The sequence below is a fragment of the Epinephelus fuscoguttatus genome, linkage group LG4, assembly GCF_011397635.1.
Source record: "Epinephelus fuscoguttatus linkage group LG4, E.fuscoguttatus.final_Chr_v1".
Classification (NCBI taxonomy): domain Eukaryota; kingdom Metazoa; phylum Chordata; class Actinopteri; order Perciformes; family Serranidae; genus Epinephelus; species Epinephelus fuscoguttatus.
In genome coordinates this window covers 1,378,956-1,399,929 of record NC_064755.1, presented here as the reverse complement: position 1 = coordinate 1,399,929, position 20,974 = coordinate 1,378,956, and the positions used below count along the sequence as shown (strand labels likewise).

General features: G+C 41.6%; 1 protein-coding gene across 3 annotated transcripts in view; it reads left to right on the top strand.

Annotated features, from left to right (window-relative positions):
• Window positions 1-18,765, top strand: part of LOC125887537 (protein lin-54 homolog) — a 59,288-nt gene extending 40,523 nt beyond the window's left edge. For all 3 annotated transcript variants that reach the window (XM_049574453.1, XM_049574451.1, XM_049574449.1), the window contains 3 exons: window positions 14,198-14,323; window positions 17,043-17,131; window positions 18,324-18,765. In XM_049574453.1, coding sequence (XP_049430410.1) covers window positions 14,198-14,323; window positions 17,043-17,131; window positions 18,324-18,507 — 399 coding nt within the window. In that variant the 3' untranslated portion in view covers window positions 18,508-18,765. The remainder of the gene's footprint in view (window positions 1-14,197; window positions 14,324-17,042; window positions 17,132-18,323) is intronic.
• Window positions 18,766-20,974: the final 2,209 nt, after the last annotated feature.

The following is a 20,974-nucleotide window of genomic DNA, read 5'->3' as shown; positions in this document are numbered from 1 at the left end:
TCCGCCTAGGAAGAAATGCGAGGAGCTAGCACTAGGAGCAATGAGCGAGCATTGTCGGTTTAAGAGACATGAGACGGCCTTACTCATAGACATATACGTAGACGCCGCATCGAGTGGGTTTGCCCGCTGCTGCGATACGTCAACGTCGCCGCCATATTGGATGTGGCAAGGCTGCATTGTAAACTAATAGAAGTGAATGGACTTCATAAAGCGCCTTTCTACAAAGAAATTTACGTAAATGCCTCTTGTTTATTCATTCACACACACACTAATATACTTGGGAAACAGGCACCAAAAACAATGTATTTGATCTTCTCAGGTGGCTAAGATAAGAACTTTATTGATCCCACACAGGAGTAATTCACGTTACATCAGCTATAGAAAACAAGGTAGTGCCGAAAACAATACGCAGTGTATATATATATATATATGTGTGTGTGTGTGTGTGTGTGTGTGTGTGTGTGTGTGTGTGTGTGTGTGTATACACATATACTACCTACTGTAGCGTCCGCCAGGACGTGTGGAAAGGATGACGCAGTTATTCGGCAAACCATTTATTACTGAACAATACAGGTTACTGTTGGCCGTAACCACGCCAGAACAACCAACAAACAAGAGCTGTAACTCCAACTGTGCACTCCTGCTCTCTCCTCCAGCTCGCTCCTACACACACCAGCACCCTCACACATTGCACCCTCCCCGTCACACTCGCCCCCCGCCCCCTACCTATACTCATTCAATCCCAAACATGCCATTAACTCACAGAACACTGACATTATAACAGAACATTTACTGCAGGGTCGCTACAATATACACACATACAGTACAGGCCAAAAGTTTGGACACACCTGCTCATTCAATGCGTTTTCTTTATTTTCATGACTATTTACATTGTAGATTCTCACTGAAGGCATCAAAACTATGAATGAACACATGTGGAGTTATGTACTTAACAAAAAAAGGTGAAATAACTGAAAACATGTTTTATATTCTAGTTTCTTCAAAATAGCCACTCTTTGCTCTGATTACTGCTTTGCACACTCTTGGCATTCTCTCCATGAGCTTCAAGAGGTAGTCACCTGAAATGGTTTCCACTTCACAAGTGTGCCTTATCAGGGTTAATTAGTGGAATTTCTTGCTTTATCAATGGGGTTGGGACCATCAGTTGTGTTGTGCAGAAGTCAGGTTAATACACAGCCGACAGCCCTATTGGACAACTGTTAAAATTCATATTATGGCAAGAACCAATCAGCTAACTAAAGAAAACGAGTGGCCATCATTACTTTAAGAAATGAAGGTCAGTCAGTCCGGAAAATTGCAAAAACTTTAAATGTGTCCCCAAGTGGAGTCGCAAAAACCATCAAGCGCTACAACGAAACTGGCACACATGAGGACCGACCCAGGAAAGGAAGACCAAGAGTCACCTCTGCTTCTGAGGATAAGTTCATCCGAGTCACCAGCCTCAGAAATCGCAAGTTAACAGCAGCTCAGATCAGAGACCAGATGAATGCCACACAGAGTTCTAGCAGCAGACCCATCTCTAGAACAACTGTTAAGAGGAGACTGCGCGAATCAGGCCTTCATGGTCAAATAGCTGCTAGGAAACCACTGCTAAGGAGAGGCAACAAGCAGAAGAGATTTGTTTGGGCCAAGAAACACAAGGAATGGACATTAGACCAGTGGAAATCTGTGCTTTGGTCTGATGAGTCCAAATTTGAGATCTTTGGTTCTAACCGCCGTGTCTTTGTGAGACGCAGAAAAGGTGAACGGATGGATTCCACATGCCTGGTTCCCACTGTGAAGCATGGAGGAGGAGGTGTGATGGTGTGGGGGTGTTTTGCTGGTGACACTGTTGGGGATTTATTCAAAATTGAAGGCACACTGAACCAGCATGGCTACCACAGCATCCTGCAGCGACATGCCATCCCATCCGGTTTGCGTTTAGTTGGACGATCATTTATTTTTCAACAGGACAATGACCCCAAACACACCTCCAGGCTGTGTAAGAGCTATTTGACCAAGAAGGAGAGTGATGGAGTGCTGCGGCAGATGACCTGGCCTCCACAGTCACCGGACCTGAACCCAATCGAGATGGTTTGGGGTGAGCTGGACCGCAGAGTGAAGGCAAAGGGGCCAACAAGTGCTAAACACCTCTGGGAACTCCTTCAAGACTGTTGGAAAACCATTTCAGGTGACTACCTCTTGAAGCTCATGGAGAGAATGCCAAGAGTGTGCAAAGCAGTAATCAGAGCAAAGGGTGGCTATTTTGAAGAAACTAGAATATAAAACATGTTTTCAGTTATTTCACCTTTTTTTGTTAAGTACATAACTCCACATGTGTTCATTCATAGTTTTGATGCCTTCAGTGAGAATCTACAATGTAAATAGTCATGAAAATAAAGAAAACGCATTGAATGAGAAAGTGTGACCAAACTTTTGGCCTGTACTGTACATACTTATAGGCCTACATATATATATATGTATATATATATATATATATATATATATACATATATACACACTGTGTATTGTTTTCGGCACTACCTTGTTCTCTATAGCTGATGTAACGTGAATTACTCCTGTGTGGGATCAATAAAGTTCTTATCTTAGCCATCTGAGAAGTTCAAATACATTGTTTTTGGTGCCTAACTTTTTCCCAAGTATATTAGTGTGTGTGTGAATGTATAAACGATCAGCATTAACGTAAATTTCTTTGTAGAAAGGCGCTTTATGAAATTAAGTCCATTCACTTCTATTAGTTTGCAGCACAGCCTTGCCACATCCAATATGGCAGCGATGTTGACGTACGGCTCAGCGCTCGATGCGGCGTCTACGTATATATGTCTATGGCCTTACTCTGAAGCGTCACATGAAGCGACGTCCATTCTTGATGACGGCAGCACCGCTGCATCTGCTCCGTAAAGCAGCCAGCGTCTGGCGTTACTATGGGTACATCCCAAGTCTCATTATATTCGCTGATCAAAGCCGTAACGACGGACAGACGTGCAATAGATGTCATACAGAACAGACCGGCATGATAAATTAACAGTAATCTGTATGATACAATGAGACAGAAAGAGAGATACAGAGAGAGAGAGACAGAGACAGAGAGGGAGACAGTGACAGAGAGAGATGCAGGACAGACGGTAATGACAGTAACTTACAACAACATGAAAGTAATATTAATTAATATTAATAAGCTAATTAATATTACCAGCAAGCTATTAAACATTCCACTCACATGACATGCAGGACAATTAATGATGGGCAAATGTGCTTGGGTGTGTGTGTGTGTGCAGGTGGTGTTATATCAACACGTGTGGTTCTGGACATGAGCAGCTGCACATTTAACAGCCACACATCACTGACAGTCCGCTGAACAACGCAACGGGTTGTGAATGAAATAAACTTAATAACAACATGACAGTCTTGCAGGAAATATCATTAATGTTACTCTTTGTAGTCACGCAGGCATGTGAATGACAGCGTTTCATTGCAAAGAATGCATGTAACGGGTACACTTGCACTGTTTCTCCGCCATCTCGTTCAAATGGGCCAGATGTAGGGGGCGGGTATTTATACGTCATGGCCTCAAGCTGAAAAAGACTTCCTGTTAGGAACCTCTCAACCATCCTAGCTCCTAGCTGCTTAAAGCTTGCTGCTAGCTCCTAGCGCTAGCTCCTCGCTGCACAAATAAGAGACTTGGGACGGCCCAGAAGATGGCGGACCTCGAACGACTTCCGGTTCAAGCTGCTGGCACTATAAAAATAAGAGACTTGGGACGCACCCCAGGAGTCTTTATACTGAGCCAGTCAGTGATTGAAAGCAGGTGAGTGGAGTTGGGCTGATTAGGTGGCAGGCTGAGTGAGCAGGTGAGCAGAGTTGCCTTGATGAGATGGGTGTGGCTGGCAGTCAGAGTGGAGCAGAGGTGGGGTAAATGGAAAAGTACTGCATGAGGTGAGCAGAGGAGCACAAGTGTGACAATGGGTCCCCTTTAAGACTAGACAATCTAGGAACCTAGGTCTATACTGTGGAGTGGAGTGCTCTTATATCAAATGACTATACTGAACATGTGTGTACTTTGTAAGACAATTACTTTATATTTCAATGTAGAATGTCATAACTTTAATGAACTACACCGACACAAATACTTAAAGGAATCATGGTGGTCATGTATTTTTTGTAATGACAGCAGTCAATTTAACAACTGAACAATTATTTGAACTGTACATTGAGCTAAACATCGGAACATTTCTCCTACACCATCTTCACCACTCTGGGAGTGTTTAAAAAACACAGATATTTTTGTCTGTTTTTCAGGTGGTTGACGCAACATATTTGCTGACGTGCGCTCTCTGTCTGCTGGTGGCAGTGTGCTCACCTGTGTGTGCTCACGTGTGTGTGTGTGTGTGTGTGTGTGTGTGTGTGCGCACATCCTCTGCCGTGCACGATACAGAGAGCAATTGTAAACGTGCCACCCTGTAGAGACAGAAATGACATGCTGTCATGTAAATGAGATAAATAACAAAGGCTATTTAATTTGGAAATACGTGACATTTTGGTCAACTTTTGGTCATTATGTTTTTTTTAATCTTTAAACTAATCCAGTGAGGCTAAATCCTGTATCAGAAATTAGAATCAAGTTGAAAGGTTGTATAAAAATTTCATTGACACTGTTTTTTTCTTCAAGTACAAATAATTTCTGCACACTTACAAACTCTCCAGCAGTGTTTGACAGGTTAAAGGGGTGATTAACGAGCACACACTTACTGATCATCATTTAAAAAGCTCAACATCTCTCTTTGTATGGTCCTAAAAACTTTGACACCACAAATAACTAATCTGAGACACCTTGGATTTGTACCCAGGTTCATTGTAAACTCTGACTCATCTCACTGTTAAGAAGTAGAATCATTTATGCACAATGTTAGTCTGGGCCCCGTTTCCCATAGCCTTCTTAGCACTATGTGCATTGTAAATTGTATCTTAAGGTCTCCCTTAAGCTTACGGGCTGTTTCCCAGAGTCTCCGTAGTTAAGATATATCTTCTGAACGGTATATCTTAACCCTTGGATGACCCCTGGACATTTTTGTCCACCTCCCCAACTTCCCAAACTCCTCACGGTCAAACGAAAGGTCATCGGGGGATGATTTTTGGCAAGGGGATGTATTTTTGGGTAAGCTCTGGAGGTCCCAATTTTCAGCATGCAAGTCCATTTTTTGGGCTTCTTATCAATTTTAACGACATCCATGGTCCTTCATTTTTAGAGGTGGACAAAAATGTGTGGGGGGTTTGGGACACAAAAATAATTTTGCGATGGATCATGTTGGTGCTTATTACAGGGCTACATGAGCCAATGATCCCAACCAAAGGGGGTTTGGATAGCATGGTCCTACTCCCACCTCCAACCCCCCTCTCACCTCCCTCCTATTGACTTCCATTATAAAAAACACCAAAAACCACACATTTTGATCCCACTGCCATTGCAGCAAAAAAACAGTATTTCTCTGTCAGGGGTTCCTTTGGTGTGAAAGAGGTCAAAATTTGTAATCAAGGGGTTCCAGTTGATATTCCACCAACGGACTCCTTCACTCACTGCACCTGCAGCACTTCAGAGGTTTTCCCTCAATAACAGTGCTGGCGTAATCAAAACAGAGCTCCATTTTGTTTACAAAAATGCAGTGTAGAGTTGAGGATGGTGAGTATAGAGCTCATGTTTTTCCCAAAACAGTCAGAGGAAAAGACCAAGAGAAATGGCAGAGAGAAAAAAAGAAGAAACTGACCATCATTGAAGCCAGAGACATGATTTTGGAGGTCCTGGATTCAGACAAACTGCCACCTGAGACAGACAGTGCCTCAGAGGGGGAGGAGAAGGAGGAGGTGAACTACCAGCCCGTGGACTCTCATTTTCCCTTTATTGCTATGGCACACCTCTTTCACAACAGAGAAACCACTGACAATAGAGAAATCATGTGCTTTTCTTCTTTATTAGCAATAACAACTGGATCAAAATGTGTGGTTTTTGGTATTTTTATAATGGGAGTCAGTGGGAGGGAGGTGAGAGAGGGACTGGGGGGTGGATGTACGATTATGTCATCCAAACCAGTCTTACTGGGGGTCACTGACACACCTAACCTTGTGATTACCACCAAAGAAATCTATTGCAAAAGCATTTCTGTGTCCTCTACCCCACTTTAGTGTTTTTGCCCTCAAAAAAATCACCGTGTGTTCAAACTGGCCTGGAAGGGGTTAAAATCTTGAAACCCATCTCAAAAGTGATTTCCATGTTTAGTCAACCTAGCCCCATATAATTCACCACAAATATTTTGGAAATAATTGCTTAAAACAAATGGCTAAATGACACCACCTATAGGTGGACATTTTTGTCCACTTAGTCTATTGAAGGATCATGGATGTTGTTAAAATACATTTTGTATAATTTGTACTATTTCAAAACTTTTTTTGCATTTATTTTTCCTTTCTAGGTCTTAGCTAAACTTGAAAGTCACTTTTGCCATGGATTTCAAGATTTTGACCCTTCCAGGCCAGTTTGACAATAGAGAAATAACGTATGTTTACAAAAATAACAATTGGCCTGGAAGGGGTTAAATCTTGAAACCCATGCCAAAAGTGATTTCCATGTTGAGTCAAGACCAAGCCCCATATGGGTCACAAATATTTTGGGAATAATTGCTTAAAACAAATGGCTAAATGGCGACATCCCTGTAGGTGGACATTTTTGTCCACTACGAAGGATCATGGATGTTGTATGACACAAAGGGTCTTAAGAAGGGCGGTCTGAACCTCTCGTAAGCTGTCCCTTAGTGATGCGCTCTCTTCATCCTGTCACAGTTTTAGCTTTATTAAAGTTACAATGTGTAATTTACGTGGTTGTTTATTAGCAAATATCAACTATTGCTTTCATAAATATATATTACTAAAGTGTAATGCAATTCACAAACAAATGGAAGCTTTCTCATAGGCTTAGAATGATCTCTTTATATATACACAGGCAGGGTGCGGTCTGCTGGAGGCTGCCTTCTTGCGTTGCCATATTTGAATACAGTGGCCGAAAGGGATATACGCGCTTCGCCTTTCGCGTTTACGTAGAACTTGCCGTCACTGGAGACAGTTAAGGTGACCATCAATCCGAGGCACTTCTGCATGAACCTGCTTTGTACTTTTATGATTCTGTCGCACTTTAAATGGAGGAGCACACACGTTTTGCCCCGTAAGAGGGAAACCACGCCACCAAATAAAAGAAAAAGATCAGATAAGCGAGGATGGGACAAAACGCGAGTGAATATCGGTGTTGCTCATTCCAGGTGGAAAAAAATCCTGAAGGAGAAGGATTTCACAAGGGATGCGGAGGTTGCCTGCTTTCTGCTAGACAGGTAATTCAATCTGATATTTTAAAATCATTTTGGCTTCATGTTTGCAACTACTTTTCCCTCTCGTCTAAGTTCGAGTGACGGCTAATGTTACGTTTACGTGCTAATGTTATCCTAGCCTTGGCTAACGTTATCCCAGAGCTACAGCTAAATGGTTAGCGTAGCCTACAGCCTAATCTGTTGATTCCTCTTGCGCTGCTGCGAAGGCTGTCACCCTGTCCTCCTCCTCTTCCCTCTGGGTAGCCGAGACACACCTCTTCGCCTGGCCGTTCCTGCACCGCTTCTCCCGCCACGCCCCCTTCCTCTCCCTGGTCTTCCTCTTCTCCCTCTCCCTCTTCCTCATCCTCTCCCTCTCCCTCATTTCCCTGTGTCCTGTGGAAGAACACTTTGGAAACGCATATATTATAATCGTACCAACCTATATTTACCGCACTGTGCCGTGACTATCACATAAAACGTGTTATTTTAGCATTACTGTGCTTATGCTCATGTTACCGAAACAATTGGAAATAAAACACTCCTAACACATATCTCACAGATAACCTATATCTCACTGGTAAGCTATAACATATCGTAACATGGTTTAGATTCCTAAGTAAATAGTCACCTCGTCCTGAAAAACTCAAAAAACTCTGCTGTCTGCGCAAGGCCTTTTGTCCTACGATGCCACCGTCACTTACCCGTCATTTATTTTTTTATTCATTCATTCATTTATTTAATGGAGCTAACTAACTGAGGATATGTGTTTTCTGACGAGGCCACAGGCTGTACCCTACCACTATATACTGAAATCTGACAGATACTTGACAAATTGATCAAATTGAAGTCTAATGAGGCTAATGGAAACTAATCAAGTGGGCGGCACCAGCTATATAGGCAATCAAGCACGCCGCCTCTGCTTGCTTCATTGTAGACGAGATTATGGTTGCATTACAGCGTATTGTTGTGCTCAGTCAACTGAACTAAAGGTGTCGCTGTCCGCGTAGCCATTTGGTTCATGTTAATCATTTTATAAGGACAAAGTTCAGTCCATTTCATGTCCTCTCAGACAGTGCCATCCTGTCCAAATACCGGCTGCCTCGTGAGGAGATCCTGAATCTGCTTGCACTTGCGTCCCCGCACATTTCCAGAGCTACCAAGTGCAACTTCGCCCTCAGCCCAGAGGTACATCTTCTGGCGGTTTTGCGTTTTTATGCAGTGGGTAGTTTTTTTGGAGGTGGTGGGAGACTGATTGGAGCTGAGCAAGGCATCGGTTTCATGAAGTGTGGAGGCGGTGACCAGTGTCCTTGTGCATCATGAACAAGACTACATAAAGATGCCTGCGATTAATTACGGCACACACACACACACACACACAGAGCAATGAAACATGGATATGCTGCTGCTACAGGTGCCTACTGTGCGACAACAACAGATTTGCAGTCTGTACATTGACAGAACTGATCTGTTGGAAAACTTATATGTAAGACACAAACTGGCATTGAACTGCAATGATGAAAAAAGGGAGACAAACACGTATGCTGTTACGAATGTTTCAATAACAAATGTATTATCGGTGAGCAATAATCACGTTTTTCTGCTTCATCATTAGTCTCCTTGTTTGTAATGGGATGTGCATGTAAGTCATTTTTAATGTGATATGCTTCAGGCGTATTATGACAGGGATTTTTCCTGAAACTGTGCCAAAACGCTCGTCTGGACGGAAATTTAGTTTTAAAGCACTGCTTTTTTAAAATACCTGTGTATGTGTGGAGTAGGCTTCAAATAGATGAGCAGATGTTCTGTAAATGGCATAGTCTCATTTATGATGTTGGGGTTAACATATTTTTACCTCACTCGGCGGCACCATAAATGTTGGGGTCAACACACTAGGTTTCACACAGAGGCACCAAATATGTTGGGATTTAATTGGCTATCGGAAATATTTAATAATTATTAATAATTAATAATTATGTTAAATAATGTGACTTAATTAACATTAAATCACCTCGTGGGACACCATTCCCGTAAAGGGAAAAATGATAGCCAGTTAAAGATATCAGTCTCATAAAATACGCTAAACTATTAATTTGGAGTTTGATTGGTAATTAAATTAATGACAACAACCAAAATTAACAGTAACGCCTGAAGGATTTCGGAGTTCTTCACGCAGCAGAGGTTTACTATTCATCCACCCTTGTGCAACATTAAGCAGACAGAAGGTATGATTCCAAAGAATTATATTTATTTACAAATTAGCAAAGCAGACCAAAACACACAAATTCTAACTAACTATATACAAGCTTGGTGTGTATATGTGTGTGTGTGTGTGTGTGTGTGTGTGAGAGAGAGAGAGAGAGAGAGAGAGAGAGAGAGAGAGAGAGAAAGAAGAGAAAGACAAAGGATGTGAATGTGATTTGTGTTGCAAACGGTCTGGATTAGTGCAGAGATTGTTTAGTTGTGTGCAAGAATCTGTTTGTGAACAGTATTAGCAAACTAAACACTTAGGTTTGGCGAAGCCAACTAATCAATGACCTCACTGCCAACAATCACAACAATAACTCAATGAACAGCATCAAATCACATACAACAAGTCAAACAGTCTTGCTTAGCCTGTAAAGCTGTGATAAGCTATGCCCAGTTGTTACATTACTGATCCTTGAGTGGATGGGAGAAAGAGTCACTTGGTGGTGTACTGCTTTGTCAGCCGGCAGAAGAAGGCTGGGAAGGTGTGGTTTCAGCTGCAGTCTTTGTTGTGTCCTTTGTTCCAAAGGTTCTGATCCAAGGAAGCTGGTAGCTTGGGGTCCTTGCAGAGTTAGATGCTGGGTGCTAACTCACTTAGTTCCTTGTTGTTGGAAAGCTAGTTGCAATGGCCTTGTGTTTGCAACAGAGTCTGTGATCAGTTGCCCTCCCTTTAGTGGTTTGGGCTATGGAGCAGGGGTTTGGGCCTCTGCTGTCCCAGGCCCAGCCGGAAAGAGGGGTGCAGCTGCTACACCAGCTGGAGCAAGAATGGGAAGAAATCTGTTGGAAGGGAGCAGATCTACAGATGCCTGTGACATCAGAGTCACATGTCCTGAAAAAGTCCTGTCCAGTTGTTGTGAGACTTGTGTCTCACTGAGGTGTGAGGTGAGACCTCCTGTGGACATGGGTGTCTTCTAGCTGTCTGTGTTTGGAGAACAAAGAGCATGCAGAGGAAAAAGCTTTTAAATCTCCAGTTATGATTTTACCAAATGATAAATCATCTGTGGTCCTGTGAATCCCAACAATGATATAATATTTGATGGAGGTAAAATTATTATGGCAATACTTTTTACATTACAACGTCATTTATTCACCTTTCTATGAGATCAATCGATGTGTGCAGCATCGATTAATAAACTTTCAGCACCATGGTGAAGGACAGCTCCAACTTATGATGTGGCTTAGCAGCTCTCCTTGAGAGCACCCGCTAAGGCACAGTTTGGGAAACACTTGTAGGAAAAGAAGTTTCTTAGCTAAGGTATATATTAGAGACCTTTGTAGAGCGCTAAGGTACATTGAAACTGGGAAACGGGGCCCTGGAGGTTTAAACTCATGTCTCACAGAGTTGGTGATAAAAACTAAACTTTCATCCCTGTCAGAGAAAAGTGACATTCACAGATAATTGAACCTGCTACCTGCCTGTCAAACAGCATCAAACCATAAACCTTCCTGAGACAGTTCGGACTGAGTGGAGTCCTGAGGAAATCAACAGATGTAAAGACCAGCGGCTGGTGGCTGCTTGCTCTGATGCCATTCTGCGGCTAACTAGTGGAGATAACTGCTAACAGACACCACTGCAACTAACAAACACCACAAATCCATTCAACAGCTCCACCATCTACAGTCAGAGACACACGGCGACTGTGTGCAGAACAGTGCTTTTAAGGTGCCCCTTGTGCCAGCAGTGCTGGGAACTCCCCGTCTGTGCTGTTAGCAAAAATCCGCAACATGAAGGGAAATGCGTCCCTTAAAATATTGAATTTCATTACAAACATCTTAAATGGTTTTCTTGTCTCTTCGTAGGATCAAATAAATGTCATAACGTCACAGATAACTCAAATGTATTAAGTGTTTTTAAATGTTTATTGAGGTAATACATCAAGAGAAAAGTAGGGTAATTTTCTCATTGACTTACATTAGGTAGGTAGGTACATTACCTTTAATTGTCAGCGCGTGCTGTTTTGAGATCGGCGGGACAGAGCTGCCCGCTGAAATGGAGGTGAACAGTACAGGTCCTTCTCTCCCTCAAAACTAATCAAATACACCATCAAATGACAAATCAAAATGCTCTAGTGGACAACACATGGCTTGCGCATTCCCCACGCTATGAAATAATAATGTATAATTAGGTAACATTACGACACATGAAGCAAATACTCAGAACTACTTTCTTGAGTAAACCACTGGGCGGAGTGACACAGTGTGCAGCTGAGACAGTGCCGTTGTTATTGCTTGTAGCCATTTGCGGTGTCGTCAGCTGGACACACCAGAAGGTTTGAGGAAAGTTTACAAGTGTTTTTGTAAATCATGGTTTACACATGCATTGTAAAAGGTTGCAGTAACAAGCCGAAGACATGGAGCAAAGTGAAGTTTCGCGTAGTTCCAACCAGTAATACGGACAGGATGAAACAATGGCTATTTGTGCTGGACATCGACCCCAGCACGCCTATGGAAATGGTACGGAAAATGTTTGTGTGCTCCTGCCATTTTTTACCGGAGGACTACAGTGAAAGGATGGAGCGCAGAAGCTAAGGAATGGTTCAAACGCTTTTCTTGAAAGATACTTTCATACCATCTGTCGGCATCACAAAAGGAGCAGACGTGGTAAGTGATCGTTATGTATTTTGCTCAGCAATCTCTCTGCTGTAACGTTACCTCCATGTTGAGTAACATTAGCCTACAACCCAAGCATGGTAAATAAGGCTAAAATGCAAATGTTGTTGTGGTTATTATATGGATAAGTGCTTGCCCAGAGCATAGTGAAGTGACTGGCATTACTTCTCATTGTTGGGAATAAACAGACTGCTAGGGAACATTTTATGTTGTTGTTCCCTCAGGAGTTGTGGTGATTTTTGAGTGTGGAGTTAGCATGTTCTCCCCGTGTTCCGGTGATTATTTTGAGGCGTACTCTATATTTATATTGCACAGGTGTACCTAATAAAGTGGCCAGTAAGCCCCACATTTACACCACCGGATCTGGGTCTCCCCTCAGCCCCTGGTTGCTCAGCGGCCGCAGCCTCTGTTCTTGCTCTCTCTTCTTCCAAAACCTGTAACTCTTCCTCTGTATATTCTGGCTTCTTCTCAACAAACTTGTTGTTTTGATGACGGGAGTAACTGCACTAAACATACGCTGTTTGAAATCACTCCGCCCAGCAAGTACTGTATGTTTGGAATGTAGTTCCAGCTCTGCATTTGGCTTCAAAACAACTCTGTCTCGTAATATTACATTATTATTTCGTAGCGTGGTGAATGTGTGAGCTACAAGTTGTCCACAAGAGCATTTTGGAGTCATTTGATGGTGTATTTGATTAGTTTTGAGGGAGAGAGGGACCTGTACCGTTCACCTCCATTTCAGCGGGCAGCTCTGCCCCACCGATCTCAGAACAGCACGCACTGACAATTAAAGGTAATGTACCTACTCACATGACTATAGAGATTACGGCAATAGGCGAATTTGCCAAAATGTCGAACTATCCCTTTAAGGCACATTTATGCTCAACGTTAAATACGGATCCGGATACGGACGAAGCCTTCTGTCCGTGCTCTGCGTTCATTTCGTCCGTATTTCTGCATGTTTCCATAAAGCTTACGGATACGGGCCAAATGGAGCAGTACCACCGGGAACCGTGGGGGCAGTGTTGCTGTCACTACCCGATACGTAGCTCTAGTGAGACACGAAGAAGAAATAACAATTCAATTTCTCTCATCGGCAGTACGAGAGAAAAGAATTCTCCGTCCCCCAGTCGCGATGTATTTAACGGCCTCACCGACCACTGCCTCCTACAACGCTGCCTCTGTTTTTGTCTTTTATGCAAGAGGTACATTATCAATATCTCCTCCACAGTCGTCATGTTTGTTTTTGAGTTTGTTGTTGTCATAAACTTTTGACGCTGGGCTGCCTCCTGGTGGATATATTGGTTAACATCCATGCCAACGTAAAGGGCGCGTGGAAGTATGTGGGCAGTGACGGTAACATTGTTTGAAATGGACGTATACATTTTCGTATGTAAAGGAAGCATAAATGGGCCTTTATAGTGACTTTCCAGGTTCTTATATTACCTTATAACAAACCTCAATATTTGTTGGGCCCATCCACAATGATGGGTCCAACAAACTCTGGACTTTAATTTGGGAGCCCAGAGCCCGGGCTTCCTGTATAATTGTAGAGCCAAACCATAATATTTTTTCTACACCTAACCACATCCCTTTTGTTGCCTAAGCCTAACCGCATGCTTTGGTTGCCTCAACCTTACCATGTGCTTTTGTTGCCTAAACCTATGATGCTATGTTGTTTCCTGGACCTTACCACGTGCTTTTGTTGCCTAAAGCTAACCACATGCTTTCGTTGACAAAGTGGTGATATGTGACAACTTGGGATGAGAACATGTTTGATATTTGAATGCTATGCTGTTTTGTTTTTCTTACTTGCCATTTGCCAAAATTGAGATTAAAACAGTTCTACCTCTGCATTTTATGTTTGATGAGCTACACTCATGTATAAGGTTGGTTGAGGAATATTAACAGTTTTAATGGGTCATTTCCCTGTTCTTCTTGATGTCACCATTACTGGTATTGTCATTATGTAGTCATGTTTAGGTCGTAACCCAGAAGCCTTCAGGTCGAAGAGGTCAGGCGAGGTCAAAGGCTGGCACAATAAAGGCTGCAACTGTAAACGCTCTGGCTGCCTTAAGAACTACTGCGAGTGCTATGAGGTTTACCTGCACACACACACACACACACACACACACACACAAAGGGCCAGATCCTCAAAAGGATTGCACTGCTTTTGCGACCGCTAAACCTGTGCAAATGAGAGAAAAAAATAGCGTGCAATCCACAAAGCACACGCAAAGGGTGAAATGCACGCAAACTGAACACAAACTGCACTGCCACTCCTAGCTGCGCCGCTTCAATTTGCATGCATGTAAATTAGGGAATATTCATAAATTCTGCACAAAATTGCCTCCTTCTTATGCAAATAAGCCTCATTACAAATACCACCTAATCCACAAAGACCAGCCCTAATTGCCACAGGCAGTAAAGCGGTGCTATTTAACGCCAGTGAAACCCGTGTATTAAATCCGCGCAATTTCTCTTTCTCCCTCTCTCACCCTCTCTCTCACGCAACATGATTGCAAATTTCACTCAGTTGGTGGTAACTGTGGAGCATAGCCTATATAAGGGCTGTCATGCCAGGACTCCGGTAATCATGGCAGCAGTGATTGTAGCCAGGCGAAGGCACCGTAATGGCAGGCGCGCACCAGAAAGGATTTATCGGAAGAGAGTATCACTTTTTGATTTAAGTGACAATGAAATCATTTGCAGATACCGGTTGCCAGGCCGCATGATCCTTGTGCTACTAGATGACATCAAGGATGACATTGAGCCTGCCACCCAGAGATCCCATGCTTTACCTGGCATTGTCAAATTAGTGTCTACTAGTGATGCGCGGATGGGCTCTGACGGCATCCGAATCCGCATCTATCCATCAATCATCCATCCACCACCCATCCGAGCAAATTAATTTTCTATAATTACAGACCCGCATCAACCCTCACCCGCATGTTTATATTATCAGGAAAGATTAGATCCTGACCGATCCCGTCAGCTGACTGACATTAAAATAATCAATAAAATGGCGCCGTTACTCTGTGCGTAAAGGCGCACATTGGCACTCTTAATGAGGAGACACTCATTTCTGCTGCTGCGGGGATCACTGTGTTAAATAAACCCTTCCACATGACACATTTAAAGAGCATGCTTGCCCAGCCAATCATACATTATTTATCAGCGGGATATAAGCATGATGATATAGAGGGCCTATTGTATTGCACACGACACAAGTAGGCTCATTTCACATTTTAGAGCATGCAATACATTTTCCCCTCATTAATGTTTGTCAAAGCAATTTGTAAACTTTGTTTTTAAAGGGTGCGATTTAAATAAAAGTTATTATTAGGCTATTATTTTCACCCGCCCATAACCCATCCGCCATTAATCAGATTGTTCATTTTTATCACCCGATCGACCTGGCGGTTATAACTGCCATCCGCGCATCTCTAGTGTCTACACTACAGGTTCTTGCATCTGGCTCTTTCCAGAACCCCATTGTAGGCGTCTCAGGGCTCTCACAGTCATCCATCAGCAGGGCCATGTGCCGCAAATTGCGCTCAGCTGCCAAACTTTGTGGGCGTGTTAGCGCCGGCATATGATTAGAGCAAATTCTTTTGAGGATAAGGCACTAAAACAGGGCAGATTGCGTGAGCTAATTCTGCGCAAATAATGGCGCTGTTAGCAGGAGCAATCCATTCTTTGTGGATCTGGCCGAAAGTGATTCTTATTTGATGCAAAATAAATCATAAACAAAGTGGCAACCAAAAGGGCTGAGTGCTGAAGCCAGCAGCCCACTGGCATTGGTGTCTGAAACTCTACAGTGGCAAGAACAAGTTTGGGCACCCCTGGTCAAATTTTGTTTACTGTAAGTAAAGTGAGTACAAGATCAACGGATCTCCAAAAGACATTAGTTAGTCAGTGAGTTAAGATGACACATGCTTTTCTACATTTTAAGCAAGATTACTGTATGTTTTTTGCTTTTTTGCAGGGTCTCAGAACTTAATTAGCTTGTTAGGGCTCTGGCTTGTTCACAATCATTGTTAGGAAAGGCCAGGTGATGCAGATTTCAAAGCTTAATAAATATTCTGACTCCTGAAACCTTGTCCCAACAATCAGCAGCCATGGGCTCCTCTTAACAGACTACCAGTGTCATGAATAATGACCTGCAAAGATTATCTGTGGACCAACATGTAGTCTGTCATGTCTGTTGGCCAAGTCACAGCAAGATTTTGCAATTGCCTTAACTGACATAGAGACTGTCAGAACAGTCAAACATAACATGTAGTCTGAACCCAGCATAGTGGATTCTAAATGCAAAGCTAAAAAGAAAAAAAAAATCATTTTACAACGAACAAAGTGAGGACATTTCTTTTGAGCTAGAATAACTAACTTCACCTTGACTCACAGACCCCTCAGGCTTCAGCACTTCATTTGGTGCCACTTTTTTGCCCAGCAGAGAATTAATACATAATTTGGAATACAGATTGATTGATTAATTTGTAAGCATATATGCAGACTTTCAAACTATTTTTTTTATATTATATTTTTTTATTTCATCTCCTGTTAATGTAACCAGGTGTTTAATTACTACAAATAAAAAGCATTTAAATTAATTTTAATTATTTTACACTTGCTTGTGTTTTTAAATTTACTGTCTTTTCTCAGTGTAAGGTCAGAGGAGACTAATTTTGGCTAATTACCATTCTTTTGAAATGTACATTAGAATACTAATGACCACGGGTTGCATTCAGTTGTCTGTACAAAATGAACTATATAAGCTTATTTTTTCAGAATGCTTGAACAGTTGTGTCTGTGCAGGCCAACATCATGTGTACCTCAAGCTGTAAATGTGTTGGCTGTAGAAACTATGACGACAGCTCAGAAATGGGCCTCAAAGAGAAGAACAAGTGAGTCCATCCATTTATACACCACAGCTTTGGTTACAGTATCTCATCACCATTCACAGTATCAAAGGCCTATGGAGATAGATTTGTCACAGTATTATTTGTGTGAGCAGTTTGGTAATCTGTGTATAAATGTATGATCTGTATCTGTACATACACACACAAAACATTGTACACTCAGAAAAATATTTTCACACATCTGCAAAGACACAAACTCCAAAACCTGAAAAAAGACTGCTTGTGCTTAAAATGCAAATCTGCAAAAATAGAACTGAGATTCACAAATAAAAACTGGATTCATAATATCTGTTTGTTGTTAATTGTCAGAAAGATAATCACAAATCTTTTTCATTTATTTGTATATTAATGAACCCTTTGAACTCTGCCATAGAAATGGTCCACTAGTGCATATGTTGGTATTTCTGCTCATTGTGATGTCATTTCCTAGAGTACTTTCAAATGCTTCATTTCCTTAAATCCTTAAGCTAAAAGTTTATGTAAGTCAATAAATCATAATAATTGATAAAAGTGTAAAAAATTATGTCAGGAATTGAAAAAAAAATTCTGACATGTTTTTACATCAGATTTGAAAAAAATAAACACACAAAACATATTGATTCATAAGATTTCTAAATGTAGAAACATGATCGGAATATTTATTAACACTCCATAAGTTATTTAAAATATGTACATATGTACATTTTAGTTTTTTAAATAAATACTCATCCTTCCCCCAAGGAAGGATCCTTGACTTTGAGAAACACCCAGTCTTAGCTTTCTGCTGCAAAAAAATAGTTTAAAAATATAGTTTTTATTTTAGATGAATTTTGAGCAGGATCATGACAACAACAATTTCCCGCAGCCATGACAGGACATTACTGTGGTATCACCAAGAGTTTTCACCATCTTATGGAGTTGTCACATAACGTAATCACAAGTGCAAAATATGATGGTGTAAAAGACAGCAGTCTTCGCTTTCTGTTGCCAAAAAAAAAAAGGAAATGAACACTAGCTATTATAGTTTTTATTTTAGATTGATTTTAAACAGGATCATGAAAATAACAACCCCCATGGCTGCCTGCTGAAGCTCCAGGTTGTCCCTGCTTCACTGATGTACACTGTGTATGGGTGTGATGTTGTCACCAGAGGAATGGGCTTACCCTTCATGTAAATGTGTGTCTGTGTGTGTGTTTAGATGGCCTGTGTCACTGATAACCTCGGCTGTGGTGGAGGCTGCGTGTGGCTGCCTGCTGGCCCAGGCTGAGGAGGCTGAGAGCGAGGCCCAGAGCCTTGCCCAGGCTGAGCGCATGGTCCTGGTGGGGTTCAGTCACTGTCTCACACAGATTATCAAGGCCATGTTCAAGAAAAATGCAAACTAACGCTGTGGAGATATGTCTGGGTCATACTTCACCTGCTTAGGATCCAAGATAAACAGCTGTGTTTTCAGCTGGACCAACATGAACGTTTAAAGTCACACTGTGGAGTTTGGAAGGCTTTACAGATGGCTTTTTAAGCTATGCAGTTTAAAGGCTGACATGTGGCAACAGCAATGAACCAAACAGTGACCAAAGGTCACACAACATTGCTTTAATTTTACAGCTACATCTGTACCAGTTTATTTAAAGGGTTTAATTTATCTGTACTGTCTATCCATATGTATATATGTATATATATGTATGTATATATGTATATATATATATATATATATATGTACATATGTGTGTGTGTATATGTACACACACACGAACACACACCCACACACACACACACACACACATATATATACTTGTATTTATTCTTCTGTAATCAGTTTTGTTATTACAGTTGTTATATGTTACCCTATCTTGGATTTTTAAAGTAAATTTATTTATTAATTTATGTACTTTTGGACTAGCCTTGAAAATAATTTATTACATAGGCTGGACAGGTTTTAAAATAAAATGAATGTGTAAGACATCTGGTGTTTCACTGGCCATGGTCTTCAGGGGCACTGGAGGTCGTAAAAGCAGGGTTCATATAGTCATGAAATACCTGGAAAAGTCATGGAATTTGAAAATAGCAATTTCCAGGCCTGCAAAAGTTACATTGTTAGTGATAAAAGATGAATAAACCCCAGAAAGTTTTGGAGAAGTCATGGAAATTTGCTTCACAAATCCCTCTATAATATGGTTAATGTCTGGGCCAGGGGTCAGCAACCTTAACTGTCAATAGAGCCATTTTTGACCAAAAACAATTTTAACAAATCTGCCTGGAGCTGCTAAACATATGAGCCTTATGGTAACACAGCTTAAAGTCTAAATTAGGTGTAAATGAGCATTGAAAATAATGTTTTACCACAGAGTTCATTTGCTCAGTCTGTTCAGAAACGCACAAGGAATATCCAGGTATAATAATAATAATAATATCTTTATTTATATGGCACCTTTAAAAACAGAGTTTACAAAGTGCTTTGACAGACAAAGCAAAAGCAGTGCAATGCAAAGCAAAGACATGATACAGAAAACAATAGCAGATCTGACCTTAAGAAGACGGCGGCCGAAGACAAAGAAAAACAATAAAGAGATGATAAAAAGATTAAAAGACAATAGAAAGATGATCGAAAGACAACATTACATAAAAGCAAGTCTGTAGAAATGGGTTTTAAGAAGTGATTTAAAAGAAGTTACTGATTCTGTGAGCCTTATCTCCTCAGGCAGGCCATTCCAAAGTCGAGGGGCCCTGATGGCAAAAGCACGGTCACCTTTAGATTTAAGCTCGACTTTGGAACAGCCAGAAGGGCCCCACCTGAGGATCTAAGGCTGCGGGCTGGCTCGTACGGGGTCAACATATCTGTTATGTAGCTTGGAGCCAGAACCAGACGTGCTTTAAAAGTGATCAGTAAAATCTTAAAATCAATTCTAAAATGAACAGGGAGCCAGTGGAGGGAAGCCAAAATCGGGGTGATGTGATGTTGTCTGTTAAAACCAGTAAGAAGCCTAGCTGCTGCGTTCTGAACTAGTTGGAGGCGAGAGAGGGATTTTTGGGTTATACCGGAAAGGAGGGATTGTAGTAATTTAATCTGGAGAAAATGAAAGCGTGGATGATTTTTTCAAGGTCAGAATGGTAGAGCATTGGCTTAATTCTAGAAATGGTTCCAATTTGGAGGAAGCAGGACTGGACAACTTTTTTAATGTGTGGTTTGAAACTTAGATCTGAATCGAACAGTACTCATAGATTTCTGACAGTGGGCTTCATGTAGGTGGATAGGGGACCAAGACTAATGGGGTTTTCTGGATTAGGGGGACTGAACAGTATGATTTCTGTTTTTGAATTGTTGAGATGAAGGAAATTTTGTGCCATCCAACAGTTGACATCGCTGAGACAATCTACAGCAGCAGCTAGGCTTCTTGGGTCACTGGGTCTCAGGGGAAGGTATATCTGTGTGTCGTCTGCATAGCAATGAAAAGAAACGTTGTGCTGTTGAATGATTTGGGCAAGTGGAAGCATATAGATGGAAAATAAAATTGGACCTAAAATTGAACCTCGCAGTGCACCACTGATCATGTGCCCCCCCCCCCCGTCAGTTGCTAAAAGAAGGTGATTAAGGGCAGTTTCTGTGCTATGTAAAGCTCTAAAACCTGACTGAAATTTCTCAAAGATATCGTTTTGACACATAAAAGCTAAAAGTTGGGTTGAAACAACCTTTTCTAAAACTTTGCTTAAAAAGGGCAGTTGAGAAATTGATCTAAAATGATTAAAAACGGAGGGATCGAGGATAGGTTTCTTTAAAAGAGGTTGCACAGCAGCATGTTTAAAAATAGAAGGAAAAAGCCCATTTTCGAGGCCAACTATGTCAATAACTTCTTC